This window comes from Mus pahari, chromosome 9 (assembly GCF_900095145.1).
Source record: "Mus pahari chromosome 9, PAHARI_EIJ_v1.1, whole genome shotgun sequence".
Classification (NCBI taxonomy): domain Eukaryota; kingdom Metazoa; phylum Chordata; class Mammalia; order Rodentia; family Muridae; genus Mus; species Mus pahari.
In genome coordinates this window covers 28,220,744-28,237,178 of record NC_034598.1, presented here as the reverse complement: position 1 = coordinate 28,237,178, position 16,435 = coordinate 28,220,744, and the positions used below count along the sequence as shown (strand labels likewise).

At 45.1% G+C, this 16,435-nt stretch overlaps 1 protein-coding gene across 2 annotated transcripts in view; it reads left to right on the top strand.

Moving 5' to 3' along the window:
- Tet1 (tet methylcytosine dioxygenase 1) overlaps nucleotides 1-16,435 on the top strand; it is a 68,552-nt gene that overhangs the window by 30,871 nt on the left and 21,246 nt on the right. For both annotated transcript variants that reach the window (XM_021205053.2, XM_021205052.2), the window contains exons 3-5: nucleotides 7,461-9,654; nucleotides 14,288-14,378; nucleotides 14,953-15,046. In XM_021205053.2, the coding sequence (XP_021060712.1) occupies nucleotides 7,461-9,654; nucleotides 14,288-14,378; nucleotides 14,953-15,046 (2,379 nt within the window). The remainder of the gene's footprint in view (nucleotides 1-7,460; nucleotides 9,655-14,287; nucleotides 14,379-14,952; nucleotides 15,047-16,435) is intronic.

Genomic DNA, 16,435 nt, shown 5'->3' with positions numbered 1-16,435 from the left:
TTCAGGGCTTTGAATCCCAGGCCTGAAAGTTTTAAAAAAAAAAACCAATGCCCAGCAATTGCTCCCCTGGATTCAGAGGGCTTCTCTGCAGTTAAGTCACCTAGCCCTGCCCTTCACTGATTGTTTAATCAGCTTCCAGTGTCTATAGGACGGCTGTATCCCAAGCTGATGTGCTTGAGCCTGAACTAGTTTTGCAGATAAAATACCAAGGGGTTTGGAGGAGGGGCCTCATTGCTAGTGAACACATGCTGAATCTTTGTCGTGCCAGCAACTTATGGTCTTGAAGGTTTGATTCATTTCTACTGCCCATGGTTGGCAGCACACCAAAAGACTACTAGATTTGGCCCGAAAAGCCCATTTAGCAGTGTTCCAAGAAGAGTAGTATAGCAGTGTGGGGTCATTAAAAAGCCTCCTAAACTATGTGCAGATCTCTACTGGTTCCCCGATTATATAACATCAATGTTTAGTGAGATGCTTACCGTGAGAACTAAGGGAATTCACAATCCTGCTTTGATTTGTCACAGAGCCCAGGCTGCTGAGCATCTCCCAACCGTTCCTGATGGCCATCCTGATGGCCATCCTGCCCCTCCTCCCCAGTGCTGAGATTACAGGCATAGGCCAAGGAGCACCCGTGGTTTATAGGGATTGAATCCAGGCTATCAAGCATATATTTACAGGTCTTAGAAAGATGGTGTGTGTTACTACCTCATCCAAATAAGGCCAGGTACGACAGTTTGCGCCTGCACTCCCAGCATCGAGTGTGGTCCAGAAGTTTGAGTACTGCCAGTGAACACAGCATCTGGGGGTGATCCTGTGGTCATCCTTTCTTCCTTGCCCTGTGTCCTTTGTATTCATCTGTGGGGCTGCAGGTTGGGAGGAAGTTGCTCTGCTATCTGACTCGGTAGCTCTTGCCATTGTAAAGCTCATCGGGGCATGCCCAGGGATGTAGGACCTGCACTGTGGAAAGGGACCAGGCAGTGGGAGACTGGAGAAAAGTGAGTGACGGTGGTACCTATAATTTTGGACCATCTGGGTAGAGTGACAAGAGAGTAAAGATCAATACGCTATACGTCATATTATTTAAACAACAACAACAACAAAAAACCCTTCAATTTGTTTTTGAGATTTGTTAACTTAGATTTTGTTTTGTCCCTTTTAGCCCTGGCTGTCCTGGACTCATTTTGGAGACCAGGCTGGCCTCAAACTCACAGTTCCACCTGCCTCGGCCTCCCTAAAGCTGGGATTAAAGGCATCTGTATGCCTGGCTTGTTTACTTGGGTCTTTCTTTGTTCTTTGTGTTTGAAGACGGGGGGGGGGGGGGGGGGGCTGCTTCTTCTCTGAAGAGAAGGGGGGGGGGGGGGGGAAGTGTCTCACAATGTAACCCTGGCTGTCCTTGAACTCATGGTATAGATTCACCTGACTCTGCCTCCTGAGTGCTGGGATTCAAGGTCTGCACTATTATGCCTGATTTGGTGCTAGGTTTAAATTTTTCAAGGATAACATAAACAAAACTACAAATATGACACAGGAGATATGGGGAGGTCAGAGGATAATTCATGGATTCAGTTCCCTGCAACATTTGTCACAGGAATGGAACTTGGGTCACCAGACTTGAATATAGTCACCTGCAGAATGTATGTAGTGCGGGTTGACCTAGAACTTCCTGAGTAGTGTGTGTGTGTGGGGGGGTGATCTTGAACTGCTTCCCTGCCTCTGACTGCAGGTGTGGGTCACCATGCCCTGTCTATGTTTTATATTAAATACTGAAAGTTTAACATTGGGTGTGATGCTCTCAGGGTATAATTTACACTGTGAACTTCACAGGCTTCAGGTTTCTCAGGGTGAATGAAGCTCCCGTCGTACGTAGAGTGCATGTCCAGCACCCACAAGGCCCTGTCTGACCCCCAGAGTTAACATAAAGTGACACATGGTCACAGTCCCAGCATTTGAAGGCGCATCCTGAAAGGCCGTGTTGGATTGCAGGCCGGGGACAGGCGGCCGAGGAGCCTAACCAAAATGCACCTGACCTCTAGGTTCTCCCAGCATGCCTCAGCCCCTACCTGTTACAGGGCATGGCTGGCATATCCCGTCTTCTACCCTGAATGTTCCAGCCTAGGCTTTCCCCCATTCGGGACCCGTGAATACACCTGAGAGCTGTCCCCAGTAAAGCTGCCTTTTTAGTTGAATTGGCTTATTTTGTCCTCAAGAAAACTTACAAGCTCAGCAGTTCACCAGGGTCCTCTTTCGCACACGGAGTTAGCTGAGTTGATTCTCAGCTAAAATCTGATAGTTTTTTTTTTTTTTTTTAATTAATTACATATTGAAATCACAATTGAGCCGGGCGTGGTGGCGCACACCTTTAGTCCCAGCACTCGGGAGGCAGAGGCTGGCGGACTTCTGAGTTCAAGGCCAGCCTGGTCTACAGAGTGAGTTCCAGGACAGCCAAGGCTACACAGAGAAACCCTGTCTGGAAAAAGACAAAAAACAAAACAAAACAAAACAAAAAAAGAAATCATAATTGAATGCACTGATTTAGAATGTGATTTGAATTAATTTCAGGTGTTTCTGTGGGCCTCTGTCACTCTGCCTTTTGTATTTGGGTTTTGAGGCATAGTCAGGTTGAATATCCCTTGCTGGTCTGGAATTGCCTATGGAGACCTGGCTTGTAGCTACCCTCTTCTCTTTCTCTCTGTAGTGAGGGATCACAATGTTGTGCCCTAAGGGTTTGTTATGTTTTGCTTTGAATTTTTGTGTCATGATCTCATTCTGTATCTTGGGCAAACCTTAAGCTCCTGGTAATCCTCCTGCCTCAGTCTGCATTCTGTTGGCTTGACAGGGATTTACCTCAGTCCTCAACTCTGAAAAGACCTGAACATACATACAACCTGTGTGAAGGAGCAAGGGGAAACGTGGAGCTTCAGAAAACACTGTTTTTTTTTCTGTTGGGGATTCATCAACACTCTGACCCAGGGCTTGCGTGTGAATATTTTGTGGAGCTTTATGTTCTTAGAAAGCAGGAATGAGAAGGGCCCCAGTAGCTCCTTTAAGGGAACTTTGGTAGAACTGGCTGGAGGCCATACTGTAGAGGAAGTACAAGGGAATAGATGGAAAAGGGAAACCTTTCAGGTTCCTTGTACCGTCAGGCTCCTGCACCAGTTACCCAATGACTTTCAGGGTGGAATTTCAAGGAATGGGAATGCCATGGGGGTGGGGGGTGGGGAGAGTGTTAGGACAAGACTTGTCAGTTGACAAAATCCTGAGGACCGCTTAAGCCACATTTAAAAGGAAAATCAGGTTTGGAATGTGTTTCTTAGCGGTAGAAACCCAGGGTTCCCTCCCAGCTCTGGGAAGTAAAATAAATAAATAGTCCGGCCACCTGACTCAACTCTAGTGTCAGCATTGGGCCACATAATACAGTCTTGGGGCGGGGGGGGGGGGGCAGCCTGGCAAGCATCCTGAGCCTTCAGCATCTAAATATAAACCGTGATTTATGGAGCTAGCGCAGTCGAGTTAGGTATCCCTGGCCTGCTCCAGCTCAGGCTGGGCTTGGAACCCTGCTCCCGTTGTTGGCTGTGTGCACCCGGGGAGGTGTGACCGGGAGTTGCCTTCTTGAGTATGGCTACGTTTTTCCAGTTATTGATTGTTGTACTCAGAATGCCCTCATGGGCCTGTGAGCCCAGTGATTGGAGGGAGGAGGTGTCTGGGTTCCTGGGACTTTGAGGCCCTTAGCCTAAAGGTGGATCATGTCTCCCATGTTAATATGACCTTCACTGATGTGTTGATTTTTTTTTTTTTTTTTTTTTTTTTTTTTTTTTTTGCTTGATTTTTCAAGACAGGGTTTCTGTGGGTAGCCCTGGCTGTCCTGGAACTCACTCTGTAGACCAGGCTGGCCTTGAACTCAGAAATCCGCCTGCCTCTGCCTCCCCAGTGCTGGAATTAAAGGTGTGTGCCACCACGCCCGGCTGAAGTGTTTTGAATAGCAGAGATTATACAGTTTCATAGGTACATACTTCAACACTCGTTGAAGCGTTGTATTTAAGTTCCAGGCATCCATAATAGACTTGGTGAGAGTCAGTAAACCCTGATACAGTCAGGCTTCTTGACTAAGGGTGAGTACCACATTTCCTTGACCCCTCTGCTGAGCAGCAGCACCAGGCTGATGCCTTCCATCTCGCTGCCTGAGCCACGGGAGGCATGGGTGATGTGCAGGCATCTATCTCTCTGAATTTAGCCGTCCTCTCTTGCTTTTATCACATTTGGTTACGTATTTCTGGCTCTCTGAGCAAGCAGCTCTGCCTGTCAAGCAAGCCATCTTGACTGCACTAGGTTCCATTGAATGCATAGGTCTTATAGCTGGTTTGTGTGGTACTGATTTTACAGTGGGGGAGAATTTCCATCGGTATCAGCAGAGAGATGAGCCCCTTATTCTTAAAAACTTGATCAGAGTGTTGAGGAATGCCTAGAAACTATCTATGTGTGGAGCCCAGGCTAGCTTGAATTCTTAGGGATGGTCCTCTATGTGTGGAGCCCAGGCTAGCCTGAACTCTAAGGGATGGTCCTCCTGCCTCCCTCCAGAGTGCTAGGGCTACTGCAGTGGCCACCATCCTTGGTTTATAGAAACTTGCATGAAGAGGGAGGTCGGTTGATACAGATCGGAGTACTCAGGAGTAATTCATTTTGGGGGGTGGAGGGCGTAAGCATCCTCTAACAAAGCTGTGATGGCTTAGCCGCAGAGGGCGCTCAGGGTTTCAGAGGGTTGCTTTGTTTTTCTACTTTTAGAGGCAATCCTCCAGTAGTGTATGCTAGAAGGATTTTAATCCCTCTTTTAAAGTCTTAGACCACCGGGCTGGTGAGATGGCTCAGCGGGTAAGAGCACCCACCGATTGCTCTTCCAAAGGTCCCAAGTTCAAATCCCAGCAACCATATGGTGGCTCACAACCATCCGTAACAAGATCTGAAGACAGCTACAGTGTACTTACATATAATAAATAAATAAATCTTAAAAAAAAAAAAAGTTTGATTTAAAAAAAAAAAAAAAGTCTTATACCACCAAGCTTTTAAAAAAAAAAAATGCGTTTGCGTTGGGTAGGTAAGAGGTAAAGATCAGAATAAAAGAGAAGAGTCTCCCATCAAGGCTCCTGGGACCTTCAAGGAGATTCATTGCAGGTCCAGATGTGCGGGAGCCACCAGATTTGATGGTCTCTAGGCTTGATGAGCCGGTCATCAGGAAACAGATCTAGGGTTTGCATGGGGAGCGTTTGTTTAGGCAGCGACTTTCTGCGTTGTTGTTGTGGTTGTGGCTTGTTTATTTGTTTTGTGTCTGTGGGGGCCAGAGGCGCAGAGGTGTGGGATTCCTCCTGGAGTTGGATTTGCAGGCAGTTATGAACTGGGAACTGATCGGGAGCCCTCTGCAAGATCAGCACATTGCTGAACGCTGAGCCATCTTTACAGCGCCTTCTGTGGGTTGTAAATCTCTCACTGGACTGCGCTGACAGGCCGAGCAGACGCATAGCTCCCTGGATGTGATACATGGGACTTCTTGAGGCTGTTGCCTCTTCACCTCTCGAGGAATTTGTGGTAAACAATGTTCCTTAAAGCTTTGCTTTAGAAAGGATTTATCATGATCACCACTGTGGATGGAGTAGTGGCACGACTGAACTGTGTATTCTCAGTCCCCAACAGGGAACTTCCTCGTCTTAAGTGTTAGTTCTTTCTAAAAGGATCCGTTAATATTTATTTATTTATTTGGTTTTTCGAGACAGGGTTTCTCTGTGTAGCCCTGGCTGTCCTGGACCTCACTCTGTAGACCAGGCTGGATTTGTTAATTTTTGTCTATTATGGCTATGAGTGTTTTGCTTGCATGTATTTAAAAATGCACCGCATGTGTGCCTGGTACCAAAAGAGGACAAAAGAGGCACTGGACTCCTTGGATAAGTTACAGAAGATTATAGACCATTGGGTCTCTAAAAATCTAGAAGAGAAGAAGGAGGGGAGGAGGAGGAGGAGGAAATAATGGCTGCCTTGGTGTGTAGATAAGTAGCTATGCTCAATACTCCAGTGCCTAGGTGCCCAGGTTTCTGTTTGGTGATAGACTGTGTGCCTAGGTACTCCCCAAGCCTATACGATCCCGGCCTGGTGTCTCAGCAGTTGGGAGGCTGAGGCGTGAATTCAGTCTAGGCTGCTGACATTTTAAAGCCTTACCTGGTTATAGCATGAGGCCTTGTCTCATATCTCCCTCACCCTACCACCACTCAGAAATAAACAGAAAAGGGCGGTGCTTTTTACATAAGACAGTGCCATTTTTCTCAACAGAATTTTGACAAAAACTGGGCATGTATATATAACTTATACTGTGGTCAAGAGTTGAACAAGTGGAGCTGGTTCAGTGAACCCCAGCTTCAGTTCTGAGCACACACATAATGGCTCACAATACTCTACTTCCATTGGTAGGGATCCTGACACCTTCTGGGCTCATCAGGTACATGCATCCAGGTACATACAAAATATGCAAATTATTTTTCAGAAGCCTTAATTCAATATGTGCATAAATGTAATATACTAGTCATGATGTATAGTAATTTGACTGTAATTATACTAGGAGACCAAGAGGGTCATAGCTGTATAGTTGCAATGTTCAACACTAAATATATAGCTAAACTCTCCCTAGTAAGTAGTCTAGTGCTGTAGATGAAAGAACTACAATTACACTTAACAAAGTGAACAGAACTCACCAGCGTTGTCGTCAGAGAAAGGAAGTCACATAAAACATGATGCTGATCTCAAAGAACAGAAGATTACAGGCTGACTGATGCTGAGTTCGTGCCTGGGATGTGGTCATAGGGATAGTTAAACATGCTGCCCACTTAGGATTTGCACCACACCTCGATCCTTGGTGGTTATGGGTATGGAACCCAGCCCCACACATCCTTTGTAGTGTTGCCTACTGAACAGAAGGATGATTTATCATTGCTTGATTCTTTGGCTGGGTCTCTATGGAGCCCTGCCTGCACCACACACACACACACACACACGGTATAGACCACGTTGGCCTCAAATGCAGAGAGGTTTGCTTGCCTCTGACTTCCTGGGATTGCAAGTTGAACTGCTATGCATAATTTAAATGGGATAGGGGAGCCTGGGGATGAGGTCCAAGACTATACACACACACACACACACAGAGAGAGAGAGAGAGAGAGAGAGAGAGAGAGAGAGAGAGAGAGAGAGAGAGATTCATACATCTTTTATGGATATAAAAAACATTGAAGCAAAACTATTCAATTATGGGATTCCAAATGAGCATAGGCAACCTCACCAGTAATCCCAGGACTGAAACTGAGTCTGGAGCACTCCTGCAAACTCCAAGTCATCTCGGGTACATAGCACGAGCCTAGTAACAACAACAACAACAACAATCTCATTGTAGACAGGTAGTGGAAGTAACTTCTGTGCTTCTTTTACAGACAGACTTTAACAACAAACCAGTAAATGGCCCCAAATCAGAGTCCATGGACTGCAGTAGACGTGGTCATGGGGAAGAAGAGCAAAGGTTGGATTTGATCACACATCCCCTTGAGAATGTAAGGAAGAATGCAGGAGGTATGACGGGAATTGAAGTGGAGAAGTGGGCGCCAAGTAAGAAATCACACTTAGCAGAGGGTCAAGTCAAGGGAAGCTGTGATGCCAATTTAACTGGGGTGGAAAATTCCCAGCCCCCTGAAGATGACGAGCAACAAACCAACCCTTCTCCGACATTTGCCCAGACCGTAGTAAACGGCATGAAAAATGTTCACTGTTTCCCCACCGACACAGACCTTCCGCTCAACAAATTGAATCATGAGGAATTTAGCAAGGCCTTGGGAAATAGTTCCTCTAAATTGCTGACTGATCCCTCAAACTGCAAGGATGCCATGAGTGTCACCACCTCCGGTGGGGAGTGTGATCATCTCAAGGGGCAAAGGAACACCGATCTCTTCCAGAAGCCTGACTTGAACTGCAGGTCTGGTGCAGAACCCACCATCTTTAATAATCACCCTAATGCACACAGCGCTGGGAGTCGACCTCACCCCCCTGAGAAGGTACCCAACAGAGAACCCAAAGATGGCTCTCCGGTTCAGCCAAGTCTTCTATCCCTAATGAAAGACAGGAGATTAACGCTGGAACAAGTGGTAGCCATAGAAGCCCTGACTCAGCTCTCAGAAGCGCCCTCAGAGAGCTCCTCCCCATCCAAGCCGGAGAAGGATGAAGAAACGCATCAGAAAACCGCTAGTCTACTCAACAGTTGCAAGGCTATCCTTCATTCAGTGAGAAAAGACCTCCAAGACCCAAACGTTCAGGGAAAGAGCCTTCACCACGACACTGTTGTCTTTAATGGACAGAACAGAACATTCAAGTCACCTGATAGTTTCGCTACGAACCAAGCACTTACAAAATCACAAGGCTATTCAAGTTCACCTACAGCTGATAAGAAAGGCTTTGCTGGTGGTAAAGCTCCCTTTGATGGTTTTAAGAATTCACACCCATTGCCCATAGAAGGTCAAAATCTTGAAAACTGCAGTCAGGTGCTAAGCTGCAATCAGAATTTGAATTCCCAGGATCCATCATGCCAGGATGCACCCTACAGTCAAATTGAAGAAGATGTCGCAGCACAATTGACCCAACTTGCATCCACGATTAATCACATCAACCCCGAGGTCAGGAATGCTGAAAGTAGACCTGGAAGCCTTGTTGCAAAGAACACACAGCAAAAACATAGTCAGGAGAAACGCATGGTACAACAGAAACCACCTTCTAGTACACAAAATAAGCCCAGTGTACCATCAGCAAAGCCAAAGAAGACCCAGAAAAAGTCAAGACCGACCCCACACACAAACAAGCGGAAAAAGAAACCCCCAGCCCGGAGCTCTCAAGAAAATGATCAGAAGAAGCAAGAGCAGCTAGCTGTAGAGTATAGTAAAATGCATGACATTTGGATGTCATCTAAGTTTCAAAGGTTTGGCCAGTCTAGTCCACGTAGTTTTCCTGTTCTGTTGAGAAATATTCCTATCTTTAACCAAATACTAAAGCCCGTGACTCAGAGTAAAACACCCTCACAACATAATAAGTTATTTCCTCCTATCAATCAGATAAAATTCACAAGAAACCCTGAACTGGCAAAGGAGAAAGTGAAGGTTGAACCGTCAGATTCTCTGCCAACATGCCAATTCAAGATGGAATCCAGTGGGCAGGCATTTGCAGAGCCGGCAGATAATTCTCAGGGACAGCCCATGGTGAGTGTCAATCAGAAAGCTCACCCTCTGCCCCAGTCCCCGCCATCTAACCAGTGTGCTAATATAATGGCTGGTGCTGCCCAAACACAGTTTCATCAAGAGAACCCAGTGCATCAGATACCACCACCGACGTTGCCTGGTACCTCTCCTGACACACTCTTGCCAGACCCAGCATCAGTCCTCAGGAAAGGGAAAGTGTTATGTTTCAATGGAATTACAGTTGTTACCGAAAAGCATGAAGCTCAGACATCAAGCAATGAACCATTGGGTCCCACCACAGACAGTGCACAGGCAGAATTTGATGAGAATGTCATGGACTTCCTTAGCAAGCCTGCAAAAGACCTGATAGCTGGATTGAAGGAACAGGAAGCTGCACCTTGTGACTGTGGTAAGTACTCACTTGTGTGACAGGTTTTCCCGATTCATTTCTTGGGGGTGGGGGTGGGGGTGGGGTCATCGTTGGCTCTTTCTAGTTGAGTTGAGATGTACTAAGTTAATTCCGTTCCTGTTTTACTTTGAAATCCTATTTATTCTACTCAGACTGGGAAAGAGAGGTTAACTCTTTCACATGGGAAAAGTTTGCAGTGATTCACTTTCAGGATTAAGAAAGAATTGTCTTTGCTTAGTCACATTTGCTTCTGTTCTACCCCATATCAAATACAGTTCAACCTAGAGGGTGCATAGAGAGAACGTAAAATCACGCACAGCCGCAGTGATGGTGAGCGAATCCACATCTTGGGATAGAAAAGGTGTGCTCCCACATAAGGAGATTCTACAGCCTTGCTGCTGGGGTGGTTGGTCTGGGACAGAATAATCTTGCTTACTTGAGATCTCAACGGTGCTCATGGAGGTGTCTCAGCAGGCAAAGCATTTGCACAATCCTGCCCCCTGAATTCTATGGCCAGGAGCTGTGATAAACATTCTCAGACCTCCACACATACAGTAATATGACAGGGATAATAACATAGCAAAGATCTTTAATTAAAATAAGTTGTTGTTAATTTTGTTCTGGTAGTGCTGCTTTTCTTTCCTGTTATTTTTGAGAGGACGTGGTGGCACCTGTAATTGCAACTTTTAGGGAGCTGAGTGAAGGAGAAGAGTTTGGAGTCTATTTTCTAGTTAGAATGTGGACTCCTCCAACCCAAACGAACAAACATGGAGAGGGGCTAGAGAAATTCCCGAGCAGTGTAAGCTTCTGCAGGACACGAGTTCAGTTCCCATCGGTTCTCTACTGGTCACTGCAGTCACCGTGAGAGAGGAGACTTGCAGACTCCTCCCCACCCTCCAGACAGGGTTTCTCTGTATAACCCTGATTGTCCTGTAATGTAACTCTCTGTAGACCAGGCTATCCTCAAACTCAGAGACCCTCCTGCCTCTGCCTCAGTGCTAGGGTGTGTGCAGCCGCCACCGCTTCCACCACACAGTAATATGATATTTCTGTGAAGGTGTAGGAGCTAGAAAAATGTTTCAGAGGTTAAGAACAAGAGCCGGGGACTGGAGAGATGGCTCAGTGGTTAAGAGCACCGACTGCTCTTCCGAAGGTCCTGACTTCAAATCCCAGCAACAACATGATGGCTCACAACCATCCGTAAGGAGATCTGATGCCCTCTTCTGGTGCATCTGGAGACAGCTACAGTGTACTTTAAAAAAAAAAAAAAGAAGAACAAGAGCCGGGTGGTGGTGGCACATGCCTTTAATCGAAGCACTTGGGAGGCAGAGGCAGGCGGATTTCTGAGTTCCAGGACAGCCAAGGGCTACACAGAGAAACCAAAAAAAAAGAAAGAAAAGAAAAGAACAAAATAAACACAGGAAAAGAAGAAAGTACAGATTCTGTTCTTGAAGTTTATCTGCCTCCTCAACCCCCTTATTAGAAAGTGGACTGTATAATCTATATACTGACTGGATGTCTTCAGTGCAGGTTTAGTTATTAATGTGCACTGATGTGAGGGATAGCCCAAATTCTCAAGATCTGCTCGAACCAAAGGGAATGAGTATTTGTCTTACTAGATAGAGGCTTTTTGATAGTGGCTTGCTAAATGAGAGCCCCAGGCTGGGGGTGTAATTGACTGGAAAGGATGCAGATGGTGGTAAAGACTCATCTTTGGCTACTTAGAAAGTTCAAAATCAGAATTAACACACCACACACACACACGCACACACGCACACACACACACACACCACACACACGCACACACACACACGAGCGTACACACACACAAGCACACACACAACACACGCACACACACACGAGCGTACACACACATGAGCACACACAGACACACACAGAGGCACACACAGACACACACACACACACACACACACGAGCACACACTCGCGCACGCACACACACCTTGATTGAGAGAACACTCACACAGAATTGTAGAGTAGGACTGTCTTACAAAGGTAGACCCTGGGCAAATAACCTCTACCTGCCATTTCTTTTAAAGCTTAACATTATAAGAAATTACTTTTCTGCATATCTTTTCGATATGAAAAATATATTTTCATTAAAAATAAATAAAAGCCTGCATATTTCTGGACTAACATAGGTTTTGGAGTGTGGAGTTATCGGGTTCCACGTACAAAGTCACGCAAAGACAGGCCAGGCAGCCATTACTGAACACTGCAGGCCATGCTTTCCGGTTATTAATAGGTCGGTGGTTCTGAACCTGTGGGTCTTGACCCTTTCGATCAAACTTTCACAGGGATGCCTAAGACCATCAGAAATATCCATAACCATAACAAAATTATAGTTTATAAAGTAGCAATGAAAATAATTTCATGGTTGGGGGCCACCATGACATAAGGAACTATATTAAAGGGTTGCAGCATTAGGAAAGTTGAGAACCACAGTTTTAGGTGATTTTTTTTTCTGTGTTCTTAAACAGACAAACAAAAACTCTGGTTGTCTGAGTAACATCATTGTAGCTGAGGGTCTTGCTTTCAGGATAGTGTCAAATAGTCAAATAGAATAAGCCATTTCTGGGTCTGTGCTTGTCAGAATTATCTGTATTGATATACTAACTAGACCCAATCCTGCTGTGTGTATTTTTCACAGTATCCCTGGCCCCTTTCCGTCAGATGGAAGCCAGAGTACATGCTCATATCTGTACTTGACAGACCCCAAAGTAGCAGAAACTATTGCCAAATGTTCCTCTGGTCAGAACCACCCGACTCTAAATCACTAGCAAAAATAAAGTCTCTTCCATGCGTCTTGCTGAAAAATAAACTGGAGAGATGATTCAGTGGTTAAGAGCACTTGACGATCTTCCAGAGGACCCAAGTTCAATTCCAAGCACCCACACGGAAGCTCAACCTTTTACAACTTGTATTCCAGTGGACCCAACACCTCTTGAGATCCTTGTCTCCCCAGGCCAATTGATTCGTCCTTACACCTCCGTGGCAGACGCTGCTGTTTGTTTTTTTTTTTTTTTTTTTTTTTTTTTTTTTTTTTTTTTTTTTCGAGACAGCGTTTCTCTGTATAGCCCTGGCTGTCTTGGAACTCACTTTGTAGACCAGGCTGGCCTCGAACTCAGAAATCTGCCTGCCTCTGCCTCCCCAGTGCTGGGATTAAAGGTGTGCGCCCCCATGCCCGGCTTTTTTTTTTTTTTTTTTAATAATATGAGTACACTGTAGCTCTCTTCAGACACACCAGACCAGAAAAGGGCATTAGATCCCATTACAGATGGTTGTGAGCCACCATGTGCTTTTGGGATTTGAACTCAGGACATCTGGAAGAGCAGCCAATGCTCTTAACCGCTGAGCCATCTTTGCAGCCTCCAGCTTTTTTTTTTTTTTTTTTATTTATTGCAAATATTCTCCTGCTTGTTCTAATGTGTCTACCCCCAGCCCCCGCCCCCAACTCCAACCGCATTACTAGAAATTCTACTAGCTACAGCCTTGTATGTGCTAGGGAAGCACTCCACGTTTGAGCTACATTACATCTTGAAACCAGAAAATTGACTCATAAAAACATCACGGCCAGAAAACATATGAAATACAGAGAGGCCAAACTAAACATACTATTCCCAAATTTGACAAAAATTCAAAACAAACTGGACATGGAGGTGTGTGCCTTGTAGATATTTAAGGATAGCCTGGACTAAGACATTATAAGACTATTCCTCAGCAGTGTGTTTGAAGGATAGCCTGGACTAGGAAGCATGACTGATTTCCTATTGTCCCATTTCCATAGTGTCTCCAGCTCTCTTTTAGGACACAACATTATTGTTAGTTTAACTTACCTATATTTACAGAATTTAGGTCTTTACACACTTTCCAAGTTATAAGGCAGGCGGGCCTTGACCCCTAAAACAGTCTTCCAGTTCTCCTTCCCAGGTGTTGGGGTTATAGCTTTGCACCCCTAAGCCCCGCTAGTGACTCCCTTGTTTTTGACTGTTAGAGGCTGGCCTCAGACTCTAGGTGCCACACACCTTCGTCAACATGAAGATACGTGAATATGTACATTTTAAGTTTCTGTTCTGCCTTTAAAAATTGCAGTGATACTAAACGTGTCGAGTTGTTGTTCTAAGAACTATTGCATTTACCTCTAACTGATTCCATTTGTGCAGGTGTTAACGTTGTTTGTCTTTTGATATTACCAATAATTGTAACGAGTAACTTCCCGGTACACTTTTCCAATGAGTACATAGTTAGTTGTGCACATGTAGTAGGGTGAATTGTTACCAGACTCACTTTCAGTAGGGTACTGAAGCTAAGCTTCTCAGACTTAGTGCTCTCCGTTAATGGTTGCTATAGAAACCCACACACCCTGGAGAGGGAGCCAGGTGTGAGGCCAGTGGAGGCAGGAGTGTCAGGAGTTCAAGGCCATCCTTGGATACCTAGTGAATGCCTTGAGGTTCTTCTAAGACCTCATCTTACTACGTTTAGTCGTATTAATAAAAAAAAAAAAAAAAGCTAGAAGATGGGAGAATAAATACGACCAAACTAATCCAAACAAAGAGAAAGAAGCCCCTGTGCTATTTGTAAAACTGGGTCTAATAATCTGATTCCTTCCACAGATGGAGGTACACAAAAAGAAAAAGGCCCATATTATACACACCTTGGGGCAGGACCAAGTGTGGCTGCTGTCAGGGAGCTCATGGAGACTAGGTGAGGAGCTGTACTTCCCTGCTAACCCATTCTTCCCGGTGGACCTGGGTCAAGGCAGAGAGAAGGTCTTGGAGTGGTCATGAGGTGAATGAAGACAGTCAGGAGTGTGAGTTGGATGGTTCTTAGGGCTCAATAGGACTGGTCCTCCTGAGTCCTTCCTCCCAGGAGTGGGGGGGCCCTGGAGACATGCCCTCCCACAACAAGCCTATCTGATAAATCAGGAACATGTATTTTCCTATTACTGTACAGTGGTAGAAATAGCTGAGATGACTCCCACCCACGCTTTAACCCTAACTTGCCTGTCTTCTGCGACTTGTGTTGAGGTCAGGCTATTTTTATTTACAGTGACCCTTATGTAAATAGAATTGGGTAACGAAATCAATCTGCCACATAACAACTGGCTTTTAGCCAACGTAAATGACAACTGTTTCTTCTTTTTTTAAAAAAACAACAACAAAAAAAAAAAACCCAACTGATTCATGTGTATATTCAATGCATTTAGATGTGAAAACATGGAGACTTCAAGTTTGGGTTGTCACTAATTAGTCCCTCCCCCCACTGTGTTCTGTCCCAGGTTTGGCCAGAAGGGAAAGGCAGTCCGCATTGAGAAGATAGTGTTCACGGGGAAGGAAGGGAAGAGCTCTCAGGGCTGCCCGGTCGCCAAGTGGGTGAGTGTCACCAGTGGACTCTGCTTTAGAAAATGGATTTTTCCAGTGCATTGCATTAAAAGGTTTTGCTTTGGCAAAAAATGGAGACCAGAAAACTTGCCATGCCCACAGGGAGATGATAAGAGAAGCAGTGCATCTTTCCTGGGTCTTTGATTTTCCAGGTAGAGGGTATTTAAACACAATGCTGTTCAAACCCACTCAGTAAAAGTAAAACTATAGCTGGGCAGTGGTGGTGCATGCCTTTAATCCCAGCACGCGGGAGGCAGAGGCAGGTGGGTTTCTGAGTTTGAGGCCAGCCTGGTTTATAAAGTGAGTTCCAGGACAACCAAGGCTATACAGAGAAATCCTGTCTTGAAAAATCAAAAAAAAAAAAAAAAAAAAAGTAAAACTACAGCCCTCCCTCATGGTCTCCCAAGGATCACACACTTCGCACACAAGGCACATTGAGTGACATAGTCACTGGGTGTTTTACCTTTTCTCAGTGTATTTGCAATCTAATGAGTAAATATATGTCAATAGGTTTTCTTCTCCTCTCCATAAGACCCTACCTATTTTGGGAACAAGAGCCCTTTTTTTTGTTTTGTTTTGTTTTTTTTATTTTTATTTTTTATTTTTTCTTTTCTAAGAGCCCTTCTTAATAGACAAAAAGCAAGTACAAAGGTCTTTGAAGTCAGGCAACAGCCACCAACCCTGACCATCTCCATCCTGGAGATCATGCGTGAAGAGCCCACTGTCTGACTGAGAAGGTGATGGAAGAATGGTAGAGTGGTACAGAGATGCAGGTCTGGGGGGATTTTTATGGCCATAGTGAGTAGCTCAGGTTTGATCTGCTGCTGTGTATTGTAATGCTATATACTGGTCCCGGTTGCCCCAGGGATGAGAGAATCCTCATAGTACACAAAGTAATATTATGTAACCTTGCTCCTTAATTTAAAACTATTGGTTTAATAAAGATATTGACAGCCTATAGCTAGGGTTGGGGTCTGAGGAGAAACAGGGGGAGGAGAGGAGGAGATACCATGGGGGGAGGGATAAGGAATTATGAAGACCTGGCCATGAGGGCTGGCCAGTTAGAGTTAAGAGCTGCCCAGAAGGAACCTGGCAAGTTATAAGTCAGGGTTGTTGATATGGAAGTAGACAGTAATGAGTTAGAGGGTAGATGTCTGCCCAGCTCTAGTGCTTATCAAAAATATAGAAGTTTTGTTTCTTTGATCTGGAGACTGAATGAACAAAGGCGGGGTAGAAAACCCCTTATGAGATTAATAATTCTTAAGACATTCTGTATCTAACTGCAGCCTTTGAAACATCTTTGATAAGGATATGCTGTCTGATTTCTAATTAGAGTTTCTTTTAGGAATTAGTTGTAAGTTCTTCTGCTACCGAATAGAG